This window comes from Cnephaeus nilssonii (assembly GCF_951640355.1).
Source record: "Cnephaeus nilssonii genome assembly, chromosome: 1".
Lineage (NCBI taxonomy): Eukaryota > Metazoa > Chordata > Mammalia > Chiroptera > Vespertilionidae > Cnephaeus > Cnephaeus nilssonii.
In genome coordinates this window covers 32,107,287-32,134,781 of record NC_137072.1, presented here as the reverse complement: position 1 = coordinate 32,134,781, position 27,495 = coordinate 32,107,287, and the positions used below count along the sequence as shown (strand labels likewise).

The 27,495-nt window shown below is 42.1% G+C and overlaps 1 protein-coding gene across 1 annotated transcript in view; it reads left to right on the top strand.

Annotated features, from left to right (window-relative positions):
• Positions 1–27,495, top strand: part of ITIH5 (inter-alpha-trypsin inhibitor heavy chain 5) — a 93,552-nt gene that overhangs the window by 23,777 nt on the left and 42,280 nt on the right. The window contains exons 5-7 of the mRNA XM_079768679.1: positions 506–756; positions 24,551–24,720; positions 26,617–26,733. Of these exons, the coding sequence (XP_079624805.1) occupies positions 506–756; positions 24,551–24,720; positions 26,617–26,733 (538 nt within the window). The remainder of the gene's footprint in view (positions 1–505; positions 757–24,550; positions 24,721–26,616; positions 26,734–27,495) is intronic.

The window sequence follows — 27,495 nt, the reverse complement described above, 5'->3', positions numbered from 1 at the left end:
GATGGTCTGCCTCTTGCATGCCTGCTATTGGGGATCAAACCCAAAACTCCAGGCATATACCCTGACTGGGAATCAAACTGACCTCCTGGTTCACGGGACAACACTCAACTACTGAGCCGTGCCGGCCAGGCTAACTTAGCTATTTTAAAGTTATATAAAATGTCTGGTTTATTTGGCCATCCTTCAAAAAAGAGAATGCAATTTACATCTTGACCCCAAACTCTCTTTCCAGCAGTTCACCTATTATAGCATCCCCTTACCCCTTTGGCCCCTTGGGTCTGACTCAGGAAGAGGGAGGAAAGTCCAGTAGTGTATGAATTCTCTGCTCTTAGTATCCTTTGGACCTTTGCAAACTTCATCTAGTACAAGCCTTTACTGCTTCCCACCCCCTGTGCTAATTTTTACTTTTAGTTTGTAAGGACTGTTACAGTTTGGCCTGTGCCCCAAGGTGACTTGAGGGAATCTGGCTTTTTCCGACCCTCTATCCCTTTTCTCTTGCATACAGGGAGAAGGGGACTGAAACGTTCAGAGCCTCCGTAGTCATTCCCAGCAAGGACAAAGCTGTCTTCCTCCTGAGTTATGAAGAGCTCTTGCAGAGGCGGCTTGGGAAGTATGAGCACGTCATCAGTGTGCGACCCCAGCAACTGGTGGGGAGGCTGACAGTGGAAGTGAATATTCTGGAGAGTTCGGGCATCACGTCCCTGGAGGTGCTGCCCCTACACAACAGTAGGCAGAAGGGCAGCGGAAGGGCGGAAGGTGAGTGGTGCTTGCGGGACACGCGCTGGGGTAATGCAGAGCTGGGCGTTGGCTGTAGAGAAATCTGTAAACCAGATGGCATCCCTTCAACAAAGGCTCTGAGTGTTTTTGGGAATCTAAATGAGTGCAACAAAACAAAGACAGTGCCCTGTACAATCTTTTTTTAAGCTAGGGCTTATCAAGAGAGTTAAAAATGTTTCAATTATTTGACACAGTAATCTCACTTCTGGGAACTTAACCTGGGTGAAACACCTAAAATATTGGTAATGTTATATGTATGAATCTGTTTGATAATTTGTAGTAGCAAAAACATTCTATCATCCTGAATATTCAATTATACAGGCATAATAAGTAAAATATGGTTATAAACACGATTCAGCATGTTACAGGGGAGAAAAGACACAATTGTACATACACTATAATGTTAAATATGATAACTTTGTTAAATACAAATATGACAAAAGACTAAGAAGTTATATAAAATAATCATTTTATACTAGGGGTGAAGGATTATAGGGTCATTTTCTAAAAATTTGTTTTAAAACTAATAATTTATATTAAATAATCACTTGTGTTTTATCCTATAATACCAGTAAGGCTTGGACCGGTGGGTCCAAAATTGCATCAGAGCCCTGGCCAGAGTGGCTCAGTTGGTTGGGTATTGTCCCATGCACTAAAAAGGTTGCTGGTTTGATTCCCAGTCAGTGCACATGCCCTGGTTGCGGGCTCAATCCCCAATAGGGGTTGTACAGAAGGCAGCTGATTAATGTTTCACTCTCACATCAATGTTTCTGTCTCTTCTGCCCCCCCCCACTCTCTCTAAAATTCAATAAAGAAGTCTTTTTTAAAAATATATTTTTATTGATTTCAGATAGGAAGGGAGAAAGAGATAGAAACATAAATGTTGAGGCACTAGTTGGTTTAGCTCAGTGGATAGAACTTTGACCTGCAGACCAAAGAGTCCTGGGTTTGATTCCAGTTAAGGGCATGTACCTTGGTTGTAGTCTCCTCCCCAGCCTGAGCCCTGGTCAGGGTGTGTGCAGGGCATGTGCAGGAGGCAACCAATCGATGTGTTTCTTTCAAATAGATGTTTCTCTGTCTTTCCCTCTCTCTTCCACTCTTCCTAAAAATTAATGCAAAAAATATCCTCAGGTGAGAATTAACAAACAAAAAGAAAAGAAAAAAAATATCAATGATGAGAAAGAATCATTGATCATCTGCCTCCTGCACTCCCCCTACTGGGGATCGAGCCCACAACCAAGGTACATGCTCTTCACCAGAATTGGACCTGGGTCCCATCAATCTGCAGGATAACGCTCTATCCACTGAGCCAAACAGGCTAGGGCTCAATAAAAAATCTTTTTTAAAAATTGCACCAGAGTCAGAATGACAAGATCATTGTGACATTGACATCAGAGAAATGCTAAGTGATAAGTGAATATGCAGAACCTTAATTCAGTCCCTGTGATTGCAAAGAAAGTGGCCCAAGATGTCTTCCTGTGTAAGAATATTTAGGGATGAAATTGGAAGGAGGCTGGGCAAATGACTTGATAAGTGGAATAAATTTAACACAATGCAAAAATAATCTGGAAACTACTTCTCCATATGAGAAGTAGTTTACTCTCAAACACTGGAGTGTGTCCTGGTCTGTAGGGGACTCAGGTCTTTTGTTATATGTTGACTCCAAACATTGAGTTTGACTCTCTCAATTCAGATCTAATTAAAATTTTAAAATATTGTCAGGATATCTGACATTCAGAAACGGCATCAGATACAATACACTATCCTTATGTCATATAGGCAGCTGTGCGTATGGTTAATGGATTCTAGTTGTTATTAACTATAACCTTGGCAAAAAATTACCTGGGCCCTTGTAAGACTCAGCTTGCGCATCTGCAAATCAGGGGTGATAACTTCTCATAGGGTCATTGGAACTGTTAGTGTGTGTGAAGTGCCTGGCCCAGAGTAAGCGCTTAAGAACTGTTAAGTATTGTCATTACTATTATCATCTTATATTTACTTATTTTCTTTGCAAATGTTACCACTTTTATTAGCTCATAAGTGTGATTTTGGAGGCAGGTCTTTGTCTGATTAGCTTTTATCTCCTTAAAATGCCTTTTAGAGAGTAGATATCTAAGTAAGTAGCTGCAAATTAGAGAATAAAAGCAAATATATGTATTTTATATATATAATTGCACCAGAGTCAGAATAACAAGATTATTGTGACATTGAGATCAGAGAAATGCTCATATATATATATATGTATATATATATATATATATATATATATATATATATATATATATACTAATAACAAAGAATGTTCTTAAATTTCATTGCTTCCTAATTATAATTTATAGGGATATTTTTTTATATACAACTGTGTTTCAGAGGGAAGATTCTTTGACAGTTTGTAGGCTCTGAGAGAGCAGAACAGCTGTGCTGTGTGTCTGGGGTGAATGCCCAGGACTCAATAGCTGTGTCCAGGCTCCCGGTAGGGGATTCTGAGGCTCCTGCTACAGTGATGAGAAGTATGTGTGTTTTGCCTACTTTTCAGAACCACTGTGACTCATCAGAGATGTGCGCAAGTGTTGTGTGTGTGTTATGTTTGGAGGGTATGAATCACATTGTTGGCCTGAAAAGTTGCTTACTGTTTACATTCAGGGCCTGAGAGGAATTTTTCCAGACCATTGATCTCTTGGGACCTGTTTATTTTTAAGAAAATTGTTTTCCCAGCACTTTGTAGTGGAGCAATTACTTTCCCTCCAGAGCATGGAGGTTTCATAGGCATTTACCCGGGCCAGGTGCAGAGGATGGGTGCCTTTTTGCTCCTCATTCCCATCTTTCAGAGCTCAGCTGTTATTGTTTCTGCAAAATGGCAGCCTCAGCAGGAGAGGCACAGATGTTGTGATTTTGTCTGGACACTTGCGTGTTTCCAAAAGAAATCCAGGGTAGAGATCAAACTAGGTTTGGCCTTGCACCAACATGAGTTGTCATTGCATGAATGTGGACCCAAGCCAGTACATTCCTCAGATGGAGCTGGTTGTGTTCAAAAGTCAGACTTCTGGAATTTCTCGAAGCAAATCTCAGACCACTGGACCCATTTTCATCTTTAGGGAAGCAATTCTAGATAAGGACTGCTGTGTGCTAGAAACTAGACTCAGCACTTTGCATGTATCATTATCTCATTCAACCTTTATAACCACCCTCTGAGGGAGTTTTTGTAAAATACCAAGGGTGTGAGTTTAAATTCCCAGTCTCTCCCTAGTTATATAAAAATGCAATAAAAGGCTAAAAGCAATATCACCTATTTTCGCCTCAGTTTACTTTCCTGGTATATCAGGATTGGGCCCATGGCTACTGTATCGTCAATGAATGGACTCCTTCTCAATCTATAAGCTAATTCTGTGAGGTGTAATTTGGATGCCAAAGTGTTATACTTTCTGGGTTATTAAAAAGTGTAACTCATGGTTCAGAATCTAAAAGATGACAAGCTAGTGTACAGTGAAAAGCAAGACTCCCTCTCCTATCCCCTTACCCCAGTTCCTCTCCCCTAAAATATTTTGATGATTTATGGGCTCGATAGAAAGAGTATTTGAAATTCAGACTTTCCTAGAACATACTTGGGCTGTGTTATCATCCGAAAGCATACTCCAGTATAGATATTCCATCTGTGTGACTGGTTCAAGGCTGGTTATTTCACTCTCTATGTTAAAATTTCAAACTTCCTATTGTTCCATGGCCCCAAATTACTGCCCTTTCCCTGATTACAAATATTTTTTTGACAGAAAATTTTCATATGTGATGAAATCCGCAAGGGATAGGATTAAAATAAAATGAGGTAAAGAAAGAAATAAGGTACCTTGCCTGTTTTATTCCCTTTTGCTTTACCTCAGTGACTCTCAAACTTGGCTATACTTTTATTGTCACCAGGAGAAATTATAAAAAGAAAGAAATGTAGATGATGATTCTTACATTAAACACTTGAATTAGAATTTGTTAGGGTGAGGCCTAGGAAGCTGTATTTTTGGGTGTGGTAGTCTATGAATTTATATGAGAAACTAATAATTTATATACAGAAGCTATATGAGGCCCTAGCTGGTTTGGCTCAGTGGATAGAGCCTCAGAACCTAAGGTCCTGGGTTCAATTCCAGTCAAGGGCTCAATCCCCAGTAGGGGGCATGCAGGAGGCAGCTGATCAGTGATTCTCTCTCATCATTGATGTTTCTATCTCTCTCTCCCTTTCTGAAATCAATACAAATATTTTTTTAAATTGCTTTAAAAAAAGAAACTATGTGAGTGATTTTAACATGTTAATTTACTTGTAAAGCTAAAGTAATGCTGATTATTTTTTTCTACCACTAACCAGAATAAAGAATATAAATATATTCTTCATATTTTTGCTTTTTTAAGGCACAGTTTTATTGAGGTTCAGTTTACATAGCTTAAAATATACTCATTTTAGGTGTCCAATTCATTGCTTTTTAGTACACTTGTAGAGTTGTGCAACCATCACCACAATCCAACTTTAGAACATTTCTATTACCCCACAAAGATCCTTGTCATCTATTCCCAGTCACTCCTTGTTCCCACCCCAGCCCCAGGCAACCATTAATCCACTTTCTAACTCTAGAGATTTTAGGTAGCTCTATTTTTAAAAGCCCCCAGGTATTCTGATGCTCAGTAAATGTTGGAAACCCTTACTTTGGACTTCCCAGCAGAATTTAGGGACATAAACTATGTCAGGATCTTGACCTACAGAAGCAGCTTTTAAATTAAAGAAAGTTATTTCTTTAGTTTCAGGTGCCATCAGAACACTCTGACTTTTCATCCTTCTTAAAATGTGTATCACTCCTCTTTTCTACCAACAGGTTTTTACTATTGGATACTGGCCAACATAGAATTACTCACACAGTTGGTGGGAAGTAACCTTGTCCCATATTCAACTTCTGCTCATCAACATAGAAACTTGAGATGGAAAAGTTCCAACAAGCTATCCCAGTGGGGCTAGTGCAATCTTTCTAACACAGTCTCAAGCTTATTAAACTAGGTATCCCATCTTCTCTTGGAAAAGACAAACATGATTATTTGGTGTATTTTCATGTCAGAGAGCTTCTCTACTTTCCACCACAGCTTCCTGAACCTGTGGGAATTGTTCTTCTGCTCTTCCCATTCTTCCCCCCACCACTGTGAGAGAAGATGCTCTTACCTCCCAAAGCCTAGCTTAGTGTTTACCTTCATCCTGACTTTTCCACACAGTCTGAATTCTTGTTTTCAATAATTATTTGGTGTTAGTTCCTACCCCTTTGTTTCATGAGACTTTTCTTGGTACACTGACTTTGTTTCCAAGCCTCCCAGCTGAATTCCAAAGAAATCTCAACTCCTCATCTCTGTCAAAACTGACGGACCCATATGATGTTACCCTAATTTGACATTAAAAGGACATTTTAGTTTCAGGAATGAGGAAACTTTCAACTGTCTTCTTGTTTCATCATTGTCTGGTTAATCATTGAGTGGTGCTCTACACTCAAGAACCCAGTTGGCTTTTAATTTAAAAAATATTCTAAAAAGACAACCTACAGAATGGTAGAAAATATTTGCAAATCGTATATCTGATAAAAGTCTAGTGCCCAGAATATATAAAAAATCCTTGCAACTCAAACACAAAAAATATATACAACCCAATTAAAATATGGGCAAAGGAATTGAGTAGACATTTCTCCAAAATAGATATACAAATGGCTAACAAGCATATGAAAAGATATTCAAAGACCATTAGTCATCAGGGAAATGCAAATCAAAAGCACAATGAAATACCACTTCACACTCACTAGGATGGCTATAATAATAAAAAAAGAAACAAAGGGAAAATAGGTTTTGACAAAAATGTGGAGAAACTGGGACTCTTGTACATTACTGGTGGTAATGTAAAATGGTGTAGCCACAATGAAAAACAGTTTGATGGTTCTTCAAAAAGTTAAACATAGATTTAGCATATGACCTAGCAATTTCTCTTAGTATATACGCAAAAGAATTAAAAACAGGTATTCAAATACTTGGATATGAATGGTCATAGTAACACTATTTACAATAGCCAAAAGGTGCAAGCAGTCCAAATGTCCATCAGTAGATGAATGGATAAATAAATTGTAGTATATCCATACAATGGAATATTAGTCATCCATACAAAGCAATGAAATACTGATACATACTACAACATGGATGAACTTTGAAAACATTATACTAAGTGAAAGAAGCCAGACTCAAAAGGTCACACACATATTTATGATTCCACAATGGATGAATCCATAGAGATGGAGAGCAGATTGGTGATGGCCTGGGCCTGGGGAGAAAGCAATAGAGAATGACTGCTTAATGATTACAGAATGTTCTTTGAGGGTGATGAATATGTTGTAGAACTGGATAGAGGTGGTGGTTGCAGGACATCATGAGTGTACTAAATGCCACTGAATTGTACACTTTCTAATTTTATGGGATGTGAGTTGTACCTCAAAAACATACAATGAGTAAACTTATATTTTAGGTTGTTAGACTCCCACTTCTTCAAGTGCCCTGGAAGTAATGTTTGCTGTGCTCTTCAGCAGTTATGTATGTGTTCCTTTACATGCCTAGGAGGGCAAATAATAGGACTAGGTGGAACTCAACCTAGGGCTTGCTTTTTAATCATATCACCCCTATGTAAGCTTCCTATAAAATGTGGACCTTAAGATCATCCTAAAGACTGAGGAAGCTTAATTAGAAGAGAACCACTCGAAATACAGTTTCATTACCTCTTATTTTAAGATGAGGTTGGTGACACTGCAGCTGTCCTTGGGAATAGTTTGACCAGCCACAGGTCCTGTAAGATCAAGTCGCCTCTGACTGGAGACTAACACAATGTCTTGTATTTCAGTAAATGACCAAGAAGGGGTCAAATTGAATCTGTTTTAAAATCTTACGTTTTCTTTGTTTGGTTGGTTAATCTCATGATTCTTTCTTTTGTTGTGAAGGCCCTTTAGGATTGTATTCTAGGCACCTAGAATGGTGCCTGCCATATAATGGGTGCTCACTAAGTATCTATAAAATGAACTTAGGAATAATAGCTGTTGGCAAAGGAAAGGCTGGTAGGTTTTCAACTCTTTCCTGGTTTAAGTTGGTTAATGTTGCCAGATCTTGGTGTAGATCATATTTTGTTGTGAAGGAGGGATTAGAAGACAGAATTTGGTTCCAGGAGATTGATCACAAAAATCTAGAGCTCATCTTCTTTGTCAGGATTGCCAGATAAACTATAGGATGCTCAGTTAAATTTGAATTTCACATAAACAATATGTCCCATGCAATATCTGTGACATATTTATACTTTAAAAAAGGTCATTCACTGTTTATCTGAAATTCAAATTTAACTGGGCCTCCTGTCTTTTTATTTGCTAAAAATCTGGCATCTTTGCCCTATTAAAGCACTGAATTATGACTGATTGTCACCCCAGTTCCAATTCCCTGTTGCTCTGTGTTCTCCCCTGGATCCAGTGTCCACCCTGCAGCTGGAAGGGCATGGCCCTGTTTGGCCTCTGTACATTTGCCAGAAAACAATCTGGTTGTTATGTGAGGGTTTCCAGCATTGTTCAGTGCAGAAATTATTCAGGTATGAATCATTTGGCTCCATAGATGGTTTTGTTTTGTTTGGTTTTTAATGCTGATATGAGAACACATTTTATCTTCTTTGTTCTGACATTGGCTGTACTTCAGTCAGGGCCAGCTATGAGCAGGATGGCTCAGAGAGACCCAGGAGGTTGGCCTTCTCTCTTTAACTTGACATTGGTGCGCAACCTACTCTTCTCTGGAAGACCTCTTTTTGTTGCTGTCTTAGTTTGATGTGTGAGGTGGGATGTTGTCTGGGCATATGGCACTGTCCACCATAGCTATGGCTGGAACCAGAGGTGGATCCAGGGCATGTGACATGAGTTACCTAGAGCATCTACCCCATTCACCAAAACAATTTCAAGATGATCCCTTCAAGGGCTCTTCTATTCACTTGCCAACTACATGTCAATGTGTTGAGTCATCCCCATGTTAAATGTTCAACAAGCTTGCCTTGAGTTCTCACCATGTTCCTGGCACTGTGCTAGAAGCTTGGAACCTAAAAATATCAAAGATGTTGTCACTGTACTTGAAAAACTTAGAGTTGGCAATTTTTACAAAATATATATTTTATTGATTTTTTACAGAGAGGAAGGGAGAGGCATAGAGAGTTAGAAACAATGATGAGAGAGAAACATCGATCAGCTGCCTCCTGCACACCTCCTACTGGGGATGTGCCTGCAACCAAGGTACATGCCCTTGACTGGAATGAACCTGGGACCTTTCAGTCCGCAGGCCGATGCTCTATCCACTGAGCCAAACTGGTTAGGGATAGAGTTGGCAATTTTTAAAAATTAAAAAAGTTTTTAATTGTGGTAAAAAACACACATAACATTAAATTTCTTTTAAAATATTTTTAAAATATATTTTATTGATTTTTTACAGAGAGGAAGAGAGAGGGATAGAGAGTTAGAAACATTGATGAGAGAGAAACATCGATCAGCTGCCTCCTGCACACCCCCTACTGGGGATGTGCCAGCAACCAACGTACATGCCCTTGACCGGAATTGAATTTGGGACCCTTGAGTCCGCAGGCCGATGCTCTATCCACTGAGCCAAACCGGTTTCGGCTAAAATATTTTTATTTAAAAATTAAATTGCAGTTTATATTCAATATTATTTTGTATTAGTTTCAGGTGTACAGCATAGTGGTAATCAATCATGTACTTTACAAAGTGTTCCTCTTGGCATTTCCAGTACCCAATGGGCACCATACATAGTTATTACAATATTATTGACTAAATTTCCCTATGCTGTACTTTATATCTCCATGTTTTTTAACTTCTAATCTGTACTTCTCACTCCCTTCACCTCTAGCACAACTATTTCTAAGTGTACAGTTTAGTAGTGCTCTTTATTCACATGGTTATACAACCAATCTTCAGAACGTTTTCATCTTCCCAAAATAACATTCTGTATCTTCTTCCCCTAGTTCATGGCAACGACTGTTCTACTTTCTGTCTCTATGACTTTGACAACTCTAAGAACCTCATATAAGTGGAGTCACATAGTATTTCTCTTTTTGTGAATGGCTTATTTCACTTAGCAAAATGTCCTCAAGGTTTATGACAGAATTTTCTTCCTTTTTATGGCTGAGGAACATTCCGTGGCATGTATAGACCGCATTTTGTTCATCCCCTTATCTGTTGAAGGACATTTGGGTTCCTTCCACTTCTTGGCTATTGTAAATAGTGCTACTATGAATATGGTGTACACAGGATCCTTGAAATTTTAATTTTATTGGGTATATGACCAAAAAGTGGAATTAATGGATCACATGATAATTATATTTTTAATTTTTTGAGGAATTGCCATACTGTTTTCCATATTGCTATAACATTTTACATTTGTAACAGTGCACAAGGTTTCTAATTTTTCCACATCCTCACCAACTACTTGTTATTTTCATGTGTGTGTGTGTTTTTAATCCTCACCTAAGGATATTTTTCCATTGATTTTTTTTTTTTTTAGAGAGAGTGGAATATCGATGTGAGAGGAACACATCGATTGGTTGCCTCCTGTATGCGCCCTGACCAGGGCCCGGGCCAGGAAGGAGCCTGCAACTGAGGTACATGCCCTTGACTGGAATCGAATCCGGGACTTTTCAGTCCGCAGGCCGATGCTCTATCCACTGAGCCACACCGGATAGCCCATGTGTGTGTGTGTTTTTAATAGTAGCCATCCTAATGGGCATGTAGAGTCAGCAATTTTGAATAATAAAAAAAGAAAATCCTCTGTAAGGTTGAATCTATAAAATGACACTCAGGTTTTCTAAATTATTGGGCCATGTTTTGCCTGCATGCACAAGGACAATGTCAAGGAATTTAACACAAACCTCTCAGTCTTATACGCCTTTGCTGCTCCAGCACTGTTCTTGGTGGACCTCCATTCAGTTCAATTTCAAGTACTCAGAGCAGCAGTTTCAAGTATTTGAGGTCTTCGATGGACACAAAATGATATTGGGCAGGGATAATGGGTGTTTTTAGGGGTTAACTGCTTTTAGAATGTGTGAAGTAGTTACATTGTTTTCGTTTTTATGCATAGTTCTCTGAGGAAGTTAATGAAATAGGGAAAACAGACTCAGTGATGTATTCTTTTAGGAAAAAAGAGCATTGTATAAGTAGTAAAGAAAACTAATTTTCTAAGAAATCTGGGCAAACACCACTTAACTATAAAGTGATAAAATTGAACTCCTTCAGCTGTAAACTTACATTATTAGTCTATGCTATATGCTGCTGCCATATCTATACAATGCTATTTTCCTAAAGGATGTAACATACCAAATATCAAGATAGGGGGGAAACCCCCCTTCCAATAAGAAAACTATGTATATAATAAAGGACTTATGAAGGTATTAAACCAAATTCTTTCTCATCTTCATTGTCTTAACTTAACCATTTTCTTTTTCCCGAAACCTAGCTAGTATTTTATTTTAATTGAGGTGTAAGGACATATAACATTATATTAGTTTCAGGTGTACAACATAATGACTTGATATTTGTATAGATTACAAAATGGTTACCACAACAAGTCTAGTTAAGATCCATCACCACATATTTAACTGAGCAAACCCCCAAATAAAGACTAAGCTAGAGACAGAGCAAGGCAAGAAGTAAACCAATTTGCATTGCAGAAATCCCTGAAGTCTCAGGCATTTGGGGCACCAGACATCTCAACAAGTGAACTTAAATGTGGGGCTATTTCCAAGAAGTCGAAAGTTTGTGTATCCAGTAACCGCTAGCTGGCAGGAGGCTGGAGGCTTCTTCTCTATGGAGGGCAAACAGTGGATCACCCAGATGAGGCCTGAGAAGTTCTCCTGCGCCAACAGCAAAACTCCCTAGCCAGATCTTTCCCTAGAGGACTTGCCCACTTTTCCTTTCTTGGGACTTGACAATTCTTACTTTGGTGCCGTGGGGACCTTGGCAACAGAAAAGCTTCACACATGGATTTGGGAAGAATTGGAAACATATCACAAAGCTTGCAAGTAGCCGGAAAGAGCAGCAGATAAAGTGGTCGCTGGGAAGTAATTTGCTAAGGGTTTAAGCATGAATAGTTATGCATGTTACTAAATGCTTTTTATTGTTCCTACAGGAATTATCATATACTTTCTCTTCTTTAATTTCTTAAGTGATTCATTGAGTTAATTTTCTGGTATTAAAACATCATTGTATTATTAGAATAAACTCCAAATGGTCATGATGAATGACCTTTTTAAGATTCTGCTGAGTTTGCTAATATTGTGCTTAAGAGTATCTACATATATGTTCATGAACAAGGTTGCTTTTTTAGATGTGGGTCCTTAGAATTTATTGGAGAGTACCCCCTTCTTTTATTCTCTGGATGATTGTATAGGAGAAGGCAATTACATTCTGGTCTTCATGCTTTGGTTGTGAGAACATTTTTTCATTGCTGATTAAATGTATTTAATGATTTAAAAAAAAAGATTCATCACCACACATTGTTACAGATTTTTTTTTCTTGTGATGAGAATTTTTTAAAAAATATATTTTTATTGATTTCAGAGAGGAAGGGAGAGGGAGAGATAGAAACATCAATGATGAGAGAGAATCACTGATTGGTTGCCTCCTGCACACCACCTACTGGGGATCGAGCCCACAACCTGGGCATGTGCCCTTGACTGGAATTGAACCTGGGACCCTTCAGTCCATAGGCTGACGCTCTATCCACTGAGCCAAACCAGCTAGGGCTGATGAGAACTTTTAAGATCTACTTTCTTAGCAACTTTCAAATATACAATACAGTATTATCTATCTATCTATCTATCTATCTATCTATCTATCTATCTATCTAATAGAGAAATATGCTAATTAACCGGGATGCCATAATGGGTCAATCAGATAGGAGGAGGTTGCACATGCAGCATCGGGGGCGGGGCAGCAGGGTCCTCCATGCGCCTGCACTGGGGGAGGGCCTGATCAGCAGTGGCCGCAGCTGCTTCAAGGGCCGGAGAGCGAGGCAGCGCTGACCGGCGACTCGAGGGTGGGCGGTGCTGCGTGATTTTTGAATCGCGCTCTGGGCTCCTAGTTAACTATAATCACCGTGCCCATTACTTTTTCTTTTAATACTCTGTTCATTTGCTTGAATCGTGTCTTTATTGCTACCATCAAAGGGTAGTTGCCCAATTATTCACTGTATTTTTGACAGCCATATATTTAAGAAATCTGCCCCCTGGAGCCCATAGATAATTTAGTCTCTTTTCCAAGGGTTAATGAGCAGGCAGTGTTTGTTTGGAAATCCTTTTGTAAAATATCCAGGTGTTGGCTGCTTTTCTCCAACTGTAGGCAACCCCAAGGCCCACAGGAAACAGAAGCCAGGAAATCCCTCTGTCAGTTAACCCAAAGGGGTGTGGCTTCCAGCTGATGTCCTTGTGTGTGGTTCTTTGCTCCTAAATACTGTCACCTTTAGACATGTTACACAGCAGTTGGCTTCCTTTTATCCCCATGTGGTTGTCTAGGAAGAGAATGTTTACTTGTGAATAAAATCCATGTTCCAAGACAAAACTAAGGACATGCATTTTTGTTCTCTTCACCATTTACACAAAATGTATTAAGTGCTTTGTCATTAAAAGATAGAATCGATGGGAGGAATGTTTAATAACAGTTGTATGCAAGCTTCCTAACCTTGTGTTGACTTCTTAGAGAATCTGGTGAAAGCTATAGATTCTCTCTCTAGGAGAAATAAACATGTATGCTCTTTCATGCAAAGTTCTGCATTTAATTTCAGGAAGCTTCTAATTGCATCGTATTTAATAAGTGTGTTCTCTACATAAACATTCTTAAATGCCTGTTATGAATGTTTATTTTGATGTGACTTTTTTCCCCTTCAAATAATGATTATTTGTTTTTACTAAGCTCTCAGTCGTGTAGCAAAGCTTGTTATGGCAAAATGTAAATTGTATGTTATCAAAGAATATTTTAAACCATTCATTGCCTTCCAGCCTAGACAGAGTAAACAAGAAGCTGCTTCTGAGGGAAGAGGCTGGAGGCTAGTATGTGGTCAGCACCTACCATGTGCCAGGCGCTAAGCTCAGTTCCTTATATATGTGATCTCGCAATTCTGACAATGATGCTATGGCATGGTTTACTCCAATTTAACAGCTGTGGAACTGAGGCTTAGAGATATTAAGTCAGTCATTTTGAGTCTGTCACACTCTAGAGTGCATTTTCTTCAGTATTATGTGGCTTCTAAAATAATACCTATTTCTTATTCAAAAATATGGGGATTCAGACAGGAAGAGAGTATCATGGGGATGCTGGTGACCTGAGAAGCAGGGAAGAATATGTGGAGAAAAGGCCATTAGTGAATCTCACCGAGGACACACCAGAGGCTGTTGTATGCCACTGGAGGTCATCTTGCACAAGACCGATGCCTGGATTAAAATGGGAAGATGACATTAGAAGACAGCCTCCTGCAATTCAGAGCACTTGCCACACTCCTGACCCTAACCCAGTGGGTGAGAAGGAGAGAAAACCAACAGGAAGAAAAGATGAGGGTTCTTATTAGTGAAGTAGCCAGATTCTCACTCTTTTGATCTGTTCCCAACCTCTTCCCTTGCACCCTTCATTATCTTCAGAACATATCCCATGACTGCTGAGGGCCCTGCTAATGAAGCTCATTATGCTTATGAACTATTTTGTGAGGGTCAAGAGCATGAGTCCAATTCACAGTAAGAAAAAGCTGAATAGTCTTATTCTGCTTTGGGATTTTGGCCAGTAACAGTGGGGCAGCCTATACTAACCTCATTGATTAAAAGATTTATTTCCTCCTCTAATAAAAAGAGGATATTTTTTCCTAGAGAGATTACTCTGGAATATTTTCCAGGTAACTTTTTTTGGAGGGGGATTGGGAGTGGAAAATTCACTGGGTCACATTGACTGTCTGGTACTTAATGGGTGGAAATCAGCCTCAGGGGCTAAACCTCTCCGTGAGCGACCAAACTGTGAATCAACCCACAATTTGGGCATATAAAATAAGCCCATTTAGAGGAATCTCTTGAATTTTCATCATGAACTAGCAAGCATCAGAGGTCAATAGGAAACCAAAATAATAACACACTATCTTTTTTCATGGCTTATATCAAAGAGCCTAGTCAAATGAATTATGAAGAGAGAAATTAAATTTTTAATACTCAATTCTTTTATTCAACCATGAATGGTATTAATTCAGGGTGGTTGTGAGAGCACATCAATGAGAGAGATTTGAAACACGAAAAAGTAGGTACATGCTGACAGTACTGTATAAAGAGTCAAATCTAATTACAGAAATGTACAATGTCAGTGCTGCACAATTACATACATCAAAAACACGTGACCATTGTTTCTGTGCAGGAACCAGAATCAGCTGCTAAAATACATCTTTCTGGGTCCCACCTCCAGAGTTTCTGATTCAGAATTTCTAGGTGGGCCCAAGAATTTGTGTTTCTAGCAATTCCCAGTGACACTGATGCTGCTGGCCTAAGACCACATAGTCAGAACTGCTTGGCACTGTCCCTGCAGGTGACTGAGTCACCCAGGGTTGGCTCCGAATACTTCAGAAGAGATGAGTTGGGATAGTGGCCTCTGCCAACACGACATCTTTCTTGGAGCTTTTACTGATACTGCACGAAAGTGCTTCTGGGTTCTGCCAGCTGGAATTACTCTGAATACACCTAATCTGTTCTGCTATACAACTCCCAATGACTTTAACTTTTTTAAAAGTTGGGGTATACATAGAATAAAGTATATACATCTTATGTGTACACCTTGATTAATTTTTACATATGTCTATACCTGTATAACTACTTCCAAATCAAGACATAGAGTATTTCCACCACCCAAAGGCTCCCTTATACTCTTTCCCAGTCAGTTCTCACTCCGCAAAGCTAACACTATTCTCTTCCAATTGCCATGTATAAGTTGTGCTGCTCTTAAATTTTATGTAAATGGAAAAAATGGAGAATATACAGTCTTTTTTATGTTATGTTTTACTCTAAATGATTGTGAAATTCAACCATTTTGTAAATAGCAGTTATTTTCTTTTTGTTGCCTGTAGTATTTCAAGTTTGACATGTTGTATTGTCTTACATTTAATTCCCTGGCCCTACTTCTATTTTTAGACATTTTAGTTTCATAATAATATTAGCTAACATGACTGCTTACCATGAATCAGAATAACACTAAATACATTACATTACTTAATCTTTTCAATAGTGTGAGTTAATCCATTTTATAGATGAGATAACCCAGACTCAGTAACTTGTCCAAAGTCCCATCTACACTAATAAAAGAGAAAGATGCAAATTGACCGTACCTTTGTGACATCCACCAGCCAATCAGGAGTGCGTATGCAAATTAACCCAACAAAGATGGTGGGTTAATTTGCATCACAGGCACCAAATGGCCGGGGGCGGGGCTGGACGCTTGCGTCGTTGCCATGGTGACGACGCAGACATTCCACACAGCCCCAGCCACTCTGGGCCTCTGGGCAGCATGTGAAGGAGGAAAGGTGGCTCCGGGCCAGAGCGCAAAGGTGGCTCCGGACAGAGCAAAGGCGGTGTCGGCAGCCAGGGGAAGGAAGGTCCATTCTTGCACAAATCTTAGGGCATCGGGCCTCTAGTAGATAATAAAAGGTAGTAAATGCAGGTACTTCTCATTCATTCATGGTCCTGAGTTCTTAGGTAGTGTATTATCAAGCTGCTCACTCTTGGTGCTTTACCAATAATCACCAATGAAATGAAAGATTGACTCCAGAGAACAGCAAATTTCATTCTATTTCAAGGACCATTTCATTTTCAGCCTCTTTTCCTTCTTTCTGCCTACTGGTTCTAAGGTAATGTCAACCAGGCTAATGAATTGGAGGCTTGCATTTTTAGATGTGCATTGAGAATTTCCCAACTCCTTCTTCAGATGAGCAAATTTGTTGGAAGCATGTAATCTTCCATACAGTTGTCTTTCTACAGGAATAAACTTACCTATTTTTTTTTTTTTTAAAACACAAAAAATTTTACCTTTATTTGTTAATATTTTCTTTATTTAACCTCTGATGTAGCTTAATTTAATAAAAGAAACAATTCAAATTACCATACATTCTTGCCTTATAATTCATGTATAGAATTATAAATGAGATTATTTTGAATGTTTAAAAATCTTCTTTTTTTTTTTTTTTTTGCAAACGATAAAAATTTTATTTAAAAAATATTGTATTCACAAAGGTGTCTTGAAATGAAAGAGTAACCAATATAGTTAATAGTAATTCAGTGTATCTGGGTAAAGGTTTCTTGGTAAATGTCCTAGAATCTGACACAGTGAATGATTTCAAGTGACTTGGATAAAAAACCTTTTTTTTTTTTTTTTTTTAAATTTCTTTATTGACCAAGGTGTCACATATTTGTCCTCATCCCCCCATTCCCATCCCACACCCCTCCCCTTGGATGCCCCAACCCTCTGTTGAACTTAAGCATTGATTAGGCTCATATGCATGCACACAAGACCTTTGGTTGATCTCTCCCCCCTCCCCCCACCCTCCCCTATCCTCCCTCTGAGGCCCGATAGTCCGATCGATGCCTCCTTGTTTCTGGTTCTGTTCTTGTTCATCAGTCTATGTTGTTCATCATTTCCCCTAGATGAGCGAAATCATGTGTCAATAGAGATATACTTATAAGAATTGAATGTGCGACGAGCAATAATAGTTATGCTGACAGGCAAATGAATCAGTCTGTAGTGAGTTTCTTTCTGGACCAACAGTTCTTTTGAGACCCAATATCAATGTCCATCAGTTCCCTATGAGTACATGTCGGCACTGACCCCTCAGCTCTGGATGGTGGACAAATGGTGGTAATGCAGGTCCGACTCCCTCTGGTTTGGTCTCGGCCGGACCCAGGGGCACTGATACACCCGGATCCAGGGGCCCACGGGCTCACCCGGACCCGGGGCCAGGCTCACCCGGATCCAGGGGCCCACGGCCTCACCCGGACCCGGGACCCAGGCTCACCCGGATCCAGGGGCCCGCGGCCCCACCCGGACCCGGGGCCAGGCCCACCCGGATCCAGGGGCCCGCGGCCCCCCCCGGACCCGGGGCCAGGCTCACCCGGATCCAGGGGCCCGCGGCCTCACCCGGACCCGGGACCCAGGCTCACCCGGATCCAGGGGCCCGCGGCCTCACCCGGATCCAGGGGCCCGCGGCCTCACCCGGATCCAGGGGCCCGCGGCCTCACCCGGACCCGGGGCCCAGGCTCACCCGGCTCCAGGGGCCCGCGGCCTCGCCCGGACCCGGGGCCCAGGCTCACCCGGCTCCAGGGGCCCGCGGCCTCGCCCGGACCCGGGGCCCAGGCTCACCCGGATCCAGGGGCCCGCGGCCTCGCCCGGACCCGGGGCCCAGGCTCACCCGGATCCAGGGGCCCGCGGCCTCGCCCGGACCCGGGGCCCAGGCTCACCCGGATCCAGGGGCCCGCGGCCTCGCCCGGACCCGGGGCCCAGGCTCACCCGGATCCAGGGGCCCGCGGCCTCGCCCGGACCCGGGGCCCAGGCTCACCCGGATCCAGGGGCCCGCGGCCTCGCCCGGACCCGGGGCCCAGGCTCACCCGGATCCAGGGGCCCGCGGCCTCGCCCGGACCCGGGGCCCAGGCTCACCCGGATCCAGGGGCCCGCGGCCTCGCCCGGACCCGGGGCCCAGGCTCACCCGGATCCAGGGGCCCGCGGCCTCGCCCGGACCCGGGGCCCAGGCTCACCCGGATCCAGGGGCCCGCGGCCTCGCCCGGACCCGGGGCCCAGGCTCACCCGGATCCAGGGGCCCGCGGCCTCGCCCGGACCCGGGGCCCAGGCTCACCCGGATCCAGGGGCCCGCGGCCTCGCCCGGACCCGGGGCCAGGCTCACCCGGATCCAGGGGCCCGCGGCCTCGCCCGGACCCGGGACCCAGGCTCACCCGGATCCAGGGGCGCATGGCCTCGCCCGGACCCAGGGGCACGTGGCCTCACCCGGACCCGGGGCCCAGCCTCACCCTGACCCAGTTCCCAGCCTCACCCGGACCCAGGGGCACGCGGCTTCACCCGGATCCGGGACCCAGCGGAGTTTCGTCTTCTTGATCCCAATTCCTGTTGGTCAATTCCCTCTCAGCAATTCCTTCGGCCATTTTCTCAGAGTTCCAGGGCAGCCACCGCAGAACTCGTTGGGCGGCGGGCTCGGCAAAGCTCCGGTGTGCCCGGTGCGCGGCGGCGGGCTGGTCCGGGGTGGCTGCGTCGGCCCTTGGGTCTGCAGCGGTGGCCGGTCGCCGAGCGTGCGCACCTGGCCGCTTCCGGGGCGTTGAGATTCTTGAAGGACTCGGAGGTCAGCAAGCGCGTAGTCTCCCGCCCCATGTCTCCCAGGGGCTCGTCTGTCCGTGCTCGGCAGCGAGTGAAGCCTTCCCCTCAGCCGGAGACCGCTGGGGGAACTGCGCCGAGCACGTTCCAGGCCGCCATTGTGTCGCCTGAGCCGTAGTTTTTAAAGTGTGGTCTTTGGGTCACCGGCATCAGCTTCATCCCGCGTACCCCTCTCTTTTATTCTAGTTGTATAGCATCCGCTCAGTTAGCCCTCCGGTGGTTCTGGATGGTGTCCGCTCCGCTCTCCCGTTGTAGTCTCAAAACCGTTGTGGTAGGCAGAAATCAGGCTTCTGCCCTATGCCTCCATCTTGGTCCTTGTTTGTATAGTTAAGTCTTGATTGTTGTTGGTGTCACTGGGAGGAATTGTCCTCCAGGCCTATTGGCCGTGCGGACCCTCTGTGTCTATAAAGGAAGAGTTGCTGTGCGGGAGACACGCCTATGTGCCGGGTCTTGGTGCAGCAAGGCTTCGGCGCTCACTGCGTCTGCCTCTTGAATGTGTCCCTTATGGGAGTGGTCGAAATCTGATGTCATCTCACACCGACCACTAGATGCCTTCGTTTCTGGGTCTCCAATGGAATGTAGGTCAGCTACTGCCTGTGGCCCCTCAGCAGGAATTACAGCATCCCTTATATTCGTGACCTGTTTCGGTGTCTTCCCCTTTTGGCTGCCTCCCTATCGCTCAGCTTCCCCAATCTCCCTAGGTGGTCGCTCTTGATACCCCCCTTTGTGGGCTGAGTGCAAAGTCTTGGTGTTGTTAAGCCTTGATTGCTGTTGGTACACTGGGAGGATGTGACCTCCAGTCCAATTGGCTGTGAGGATCAGCTGTGTCTATGCCGGGAGACAGCCCCATTCAACTAGACTTGCAAAATTGTAAAAGCCTCTGTGTTCAGCTTGGATGGGGCGGAGTTACAGGGCGGAGCCTACCGCCTTGGCTTCCCGTCAGCCCCGCCCTATGAGGTTCCTGTGTCTCAGTGTCCCTCTGTACTCCCAGCAAACACCTCTGAGAGAAAAGCGCCCTGGAGTTTCGCGCGCTGCCAAACAGTCTAGTTTCTCCCCCAATGAATCTGGATTCCCAGATTCTCTCCCGGAACTGGGTTTCCGTGTAGTCAGAATTGGGGCTCACCTCAGTCTGGCGCTTTTGTCTCCTTCCCTCCAGGGCGACTCAGCGGCACAGTCAACAGCCCATCCTCCGCGCACAATCCTGTGTGCGCCTCCGGTGCTCTGCTCTTCGCCGCCTCTCTGCATCTCTGCCTTACAGCCCAGCTTTCCCCAGTATGAGCATGGCTTCCCCGGGTCTTTCCCGGAACTGGGGTTCAGTGCAGTTGGAACTGGGGGTTCAGCACAGTCCGGAGCTTTTGTCTCCTTCCCGCTAGGGCAATCCAGCGGCACAGGCAACAGTCCCTCCTCTGCGCACATTCCCGTGCGCGGCTCCGGCGCAGCTCCTCTGTGTCTCTGTCCCACAGCCCAGACTCCCCCAGCATGAGCCCGGCTTCCCAGGGTTTCGCCGGGCACTGGGGTTCAGTGCAGTCGGAGCTGGGGTTCAGCACAATCTGGCGCTTTTATCTCCTTCCCGCCAGAGAACGCCAGCCAGGCCGTCAGCCGCCCCTTCCTCTCCGGCTCCGTCTTCCCTGCACGCGCGCGGGCTCGTGTCTCCGCCCGTGTCTCCATACCTCAAGCTTTTACGGCTTCTCTGATTTTCCTTGTGGTTTTCTTTTTCCTTCTAATTGTGCGCATTTCAGTCAGCCAGCTTTCCTGTGGTTCTGGATGATGTCCGTTTTGACTTTTAGTTGTGTTTTTGATATTGTTGTGCCCGGCTGTAGGTTAGGTGTTTAACCTATGCCGCCATCTTGGTTTCTCTAAACTTACCTATTTGCTAGCTCTCTGGTCACTCCCAAAATTTCTGCCCTTGATAAGTAGAAATAATAGAAGACTCAGTTTTGCTCTGTGGTTCCTGTTAGGGCTATGTTACCAGGAAAGCCCTGGTTGGGCTCGGGCTGCCCATCGCTGTGTCCAATAACAAAGGCAGGGTTGAATCATATTAGGCTTTTATTGAGAAGGCTAGCCAACCCAGAAGACTGGGTGCTTACATGCATCAAACCCTGTCTTCCAGCAAGATTCAGGGGACAGGATTATGAAGGGGAAGGGGCTGGGGTGAGAAATGCAGCTACATGCAGGCCTGGGGGTCTGCAGACGTCAGCTATTATAATTAGTCATCAAGCGATGAGATGATGTTGATAAGATGATGGTTTGACTCCTGGTGGGTCGGCCTGACCATGTTTATCGGTTCCGCTTGCTGGATTCACAGCTGAGTCCCTTCCTCAATTGCTTTGCATAGGCCTTGAAAAGGAAACTTTAAGAAAAAAACCCCTATTCATATTTAAGAAACTTAACCACCTATTCACATAAGTATATATGTTCTAAGATTTAAAAAAATATGATTACTTTTCAGATTAATTTAGGTGTTCTATCTATTAGATTATAAGTCCCACCTATCAGTTATACCTAACTTGTTGCTGAAAAATAATTGTCTGTTCTGTTGAAAGAAATGTTTAAACTTCCTTTCATTTTAATATCTAATAAAATTTAGCAGAAGGAAGTTTATTCTTAAGTACAAATTACCATGGGTAAATTATGCCTCATTTCCTTTTTTATTTTTTAAAATAAGGATGGAAAATTCCTGGTCATCTTTATGGTATCAACTTGAATAGATTTTAAGATAGTCAGATGCTTTATAGCAGTCTTAAGCCTGGTTTTGATTCAGTATCTGGATAAAACATCTCCACATGCACTGATGTTTATGAATTCTCTATTTTATTTTCATATTACTTATTGTATAAACAGATCTCAAAAATTTGGATTTCTGTTGCTAAGTATATAAACATGGTGGTGTTTGGATTTGTAAAAGTGGGTAGTCTGTGAAACGATTCTTTGTTTTCTAACAGGAAGTAAAGGTCAGGGGCAAAAAATGGGATGACTTTGCTTAATGTCATCTCACTAATTTTTCTTAAATCACATAAAATACATTCATCTGTTTACCTTTATGGAATTCTAATTTATAGCCTAAGATTCATGCTGGGAAAAGCTTTGGGAAAGTGGGGAAAGCTCTGAGAAAGTTCGTTGTTGTTTTTTTTGTTGTTTTTTTTTTTAAGAGCCACAAACTTTCTGGACAAACACTATGGTAGGGCAACCAAATAACTGATGAGGGAAAGGTTTTCTTTATGGAAGAAGTCCATATGGAAGTAATGATAGAATCAGAAACCCCCTTTACAACTCTAATGAAATAGTGGGTCTAGACCAACATTATTAGCAATTGATAAAACTGTTAAGTGAAAGTTTGATGAGGAACTTCATTATGGGTGATCAGATTGCCAACACTGGAACAACCATCAATCTTACCACCACTAAAAGTAGACAAGTTGATATTATGTACCTTCTGATTTGATAAAGTAGTAAGTACTCACATCACCTATGAAGTGTTCTTGCAAATAGCATTGAACCTGAGTCTAACCAAGCCTTCAGCTCTACCTATCAGAACACAATGAAATACAGGGGATTGAGCTGTGGTGTGAGCCTTAATACATTCGGTTCTCATGGGAAATCTTGAGGCCCAGGCTGTGTCCCAGACCAATTAAATGAGCTCTTGGCTGGGCATCAGTATTTTTTCTAGCTCCCCCAGATGTTACAGTACAAACCAAGGTTGGAAACCAGGGGAATAGAGGAGCAAGTTAAAAGATAGGACGAGCCGAAACCGGTTTGGCTCAGTGGATAGAGCGTCGGCCTGCAGACTGAAAGGTCCCAGGTTCGATTCCGGTCAAGGGCATGTACCTTGGTTGTGGGCACATCCCCAGTAGGGGGTGTGCAAGAGGCAGCTGATCGATGTTTCTCTCTCATCGATGTTTCTAACTCTCTATCCCTCTCTCTTCCTCTCTGTAAAAAATCAATAAAATATATTAAAAAAAAAAAAGATAGGACGAGAAAACAATCAAGAAATGCAGAATGTGAGAAACTTTGTAGGACAAATGACTAGTGTTTTATAACACATATATTTAGTAGTAGAAAAAAGGTGGGGGTAGGTGCCACTTATAGATTAAAAGAGACTTAAGAAACATAAACCAAATGTGATGTTGGGACTTTGTTTTGATCCTAATTCCAACAAACCAACCATTCTAAGACATTTTCTAAAGAATCAGGAAAATTTTAATACAGACTGAGTATTCAGCCATAATAAAGGATTGCCCATTAATTTTGTTAATTGTGATAATGGCTTTGTGGTTATGCTAAAAAAAGGTTCTTATAGTTAGAGATTCATACTGAAGTATTTATGGATGAAATATGATGTCTGGGATTTGTCTTTAAACTACTCTCAAAAATGGTGAGGTGATACATAAAAATAGATACAAAATATTGGTAAATAGTTGATAATTATTAAAGTTGGGTGATGGGTTTATGGGGTTCATTTTACTATTCTCTCTACTTTTGTGTGTTTAAAAAAATCTCATAAGAAAAGATTAAAAAAGAGGCATGAAGGTGAACTATATGATAGCTTATCTCATGCATCGTGATACATTATCAGCATAACATCTAGGAATTTCATGTGGAAATAAACCCACGATCAAATGAAGTCTAACCCTCTGTGTCACTGTAATACAATTTCCCCCCTCAGGAAAATCTAAACTAATAATAGAGGAATATGCAAATTGGTCAGGATGCCCTCACACAATGACTGAACAGCAGTCTGCAAGGGGCGACCAGGCTGGCAGGGTAGGCAGTTGGGGGCGACTGGGCTGGCAGGGTGGGCAGTTGGGGGCAACCAGGCCGGCAGGGGGGGCAGTGAGTGGCAACAAGGCCAGCACAGGGGGGCAGTGAGGGGTGACCAGGCTGGTGGGGGGGCAGTTGGGGGCGACCAGACAGGTGGGGGGAAAGTTGAGGGCAACCAGGCAGGCGAGGCGGTTAGGGGTGATCAGGCTGGCAAAGGAGCAGTTAGGCATCAATCAGGCCGGCAGGGGAGTGGTTAGGGGGTGATCAGGCTGGCAGGCAGAAGCGGTTAAGCATGATCAGGCAGGCAGGCAGGTGAGCGGTTAGGAACCAGTGGTCCTGGATTGTGAGAGGGATGTCCGACTGCCAGTTTAGGCCCAGGATCGAGCCTAAACTGGCAGTCGGACATCCCCCGAGTGGTCCCGGATTGGAGAGGGTGCAGGCTGGGCTGAGGGGACCCACCCCCACCCCTCATGCATGAATTTCATGTACTGGGCCTCTAGTATTTATATATTTAGTGATTAATTATGTTTATATTTTGCATGCAGATGATGCTGGGCCACCTCCTTCTACTGTTATCAACCAAAATGAAACTTTTGCCAAAGTCATTTTTAAGCCTAGTGTGGTTCAACAAGCGAGGATTGCCCAGAATGGCGTTCTGGGAGATTTCATCATTAGATATGATGTCAATAGGGAACAGAACATTGGTGACATCCAGGTAAGGGGTTTGTTGCTACTATTTCATGTTAGTTGCTTAATACTTTTAGTTAGACTCAGAACTGGGGACTCCAATACTTACCTAAGGGACGGAATTTTCTGATTCTTAGGAAATATGTTTTAACCCAAAATGTGTCTCCAAGGAGACTAGTGGTATTCCCTAGCTGGAGGCTGAGGGTATCTACTAGGTGTACTGGTTAATAATGCAGATTTTTTCAATAGATGGAGTTACACATATGTTGATATATATGCGATTTGATATGTATGCTATTTTGTTGTATTGATAGTAAGTTTCAAAACTTCATATGTTAAATTTTCTGAAGGTGTTAACATCATAGATATTTTTACACTTAAAAATGTCAAATTTCGTGCCAAAAAAAGAGCATTTGTGGGAAGTTTTAATTCATTACTTTATTTTGAAGAAAAGTGCTCCTGAAAGTTATCATATACTTTGGGAAGCTTATGGTGAACATGCTCCATCTAAAGACACTTGTGAATGCTGGTTGTTTTACGATCAAAGCGTAGTTCAAATTGATTATTTGTTGTTGGTAGCGATCAGTATTAATGGTTTCACCTGGTTTTAGAAGCTCACACCTTCCTGATCCCACCAAATACAGAGCATTGTCTTCTTTCAGAAGCGATTTGGCCTTGCAGTCAATGTTGATGGTTGACCTGGATCAACCCATGATTTTGTGCATTTGGGATTCTCAAAATAAATCTAGTCACAATTCGATGCAAAAAAGACTTTCTTTCATGCCATTGAAGCAACATTTTACTGATGACTTTTAGGTTTTCCATTTGTCTTTCGTTCACTTGATATGGCACCCATTTTCCTTCCTTTAAAATATTTCCCATTGCTTGTAAACAATGGAAAATTGTTTGCTGAGCAACATTTAATCTTTCTGCAAGTTGTTTTTGAGTTGGACACGCATCTTCATCCAATAATGCTTGTAATTGTTGTTGGTCTTCAAACTTTTTTGGTTGACCTGGACATTCTTTGTCTTTCACATCGAAATCATCACTTTAAAAGCATTTAAACCAGCGTTCACAAGTATCTTGAGATGGAGCATGTTCACCATAAGCTTCCCGAAATATTCAGCAGCACTTTTCTTCAAAATAAAGTAATAAATTAAAACTTCCTGCAAATGCTCTTTTTTTTTGGCACGAAATTAGACATTTTTAAGCGTAAAAATATCTATGTAGTTAACACTTTCAGGAAAATTGACATATGAAGTTTTGAAGCTTGCTGTCAATACAACAAAATAGCATACATATCAAATTGCATATATATCAACATATGTGTAACTCCATCTATTGAAAAAGATCCAGATTATTAACTGGTACACCTAGTATTTCCTGCTTCAGTAATCTGGAGAGCAAGAGAAATCTACACTTTTCCCTGTGCTATGTTAGATGGCATTAGAATTTTAATTCTTCTTAAATTTTAATTGAAAGAGACTGGCCCCTGGCTCATTTCCCTTTAGGTTTTATTGCTCCAGAGACAGGGTGGGAATATTAAAATGTATTAATGTGCCACCCAGAATGTGGACAACCTCCTTGACATCTCAATTTGTACTAGTAAGATGCTTGGTAAAAACCAGATAATTAAGGAAGCAGGATTCTCAAGTGGTAAGAGGCAGAAGAGGACAATTTAAATTAAATTAGTCAACATAGTCAATAAAATGTTAAGGGATGATTTTATTCTTATACAGATTAAATTAGCAATTGGTTTTTTTGTAAGGATCAAGGCCATGAGCACTTTTGCTCTGGGTGCAGAATCTGACCAGAGACACTGTTTCATGCTATCTTTGATGTTTAGAAGTTCCATCAACAGTCCATTTTAGTTTTTCTACCTATTCTGGATACTATCATTTTTACTTTCTTTTCCCTGCACCAGGTTCTAAATGAGTATTTTGTGCACTACTTTGCCCCCAAAGACCTTCCTCCTTTACCCAAGAATGTGGTATTTGTGCTTGACAGTAGTGCCTCCATGGTAGGAACCAAACTCCGGCAGGTGAGTGAGTGCCAAATGCCCATTTTTTCCTCTCTCAGTTTTGCCTGGGACAATGATGTGGATAAAAATTAACTGATGCCAAATGTCTGCTTTATCATCCAGCTGTTGCTGCCTATAGAGGACATTCCTGATCTGATTCAGTTAAACCATTGACATTAGTTATCATTTCCACATGGTGGTTTTCAGAGAACAGAGGACATGCTATAGAAATATCTTGAAATAAAGGGGACTGGCAGAGTGGATAATGTGAATGAGACAGGACTATACTATGAGAGCTACTCAACAGCACCATTGTTGATGGAATGATTCTATTGGTAATGATGTCCTTTGAGAACAATGGAATAGATTAATTGGCAGTCCCCTTGACCTATTCTTAGAACAAAGGACTTGTATCTTAATAATTCAGTACTGATATTCTCACAATATTTAGCATGAATCTTAAAATTCTAGGGATGGAAGGGACATCAAGGAGACATGTAGTCTATACTGAAAATTTTCATTAATGTGAAAATACAATTATTTACATTTTTTTTACAAACCACTGGAAGGCTATTCCTTATCTTATTCTACTAACCTAAATATCATAAATTTTCATTTACAATGTATTTTCAATTCACATAACACAAAACAGAAAGAGCTCCTGACTGCCAGAACAACTAATATTTCTGATGAGTTATTGTACATATTTTCTCTGTTAATACTTTTAAATGGTTTCTTTGGCCATTTGTATTTTTAAATCATGCAGTATAATATATTGATATT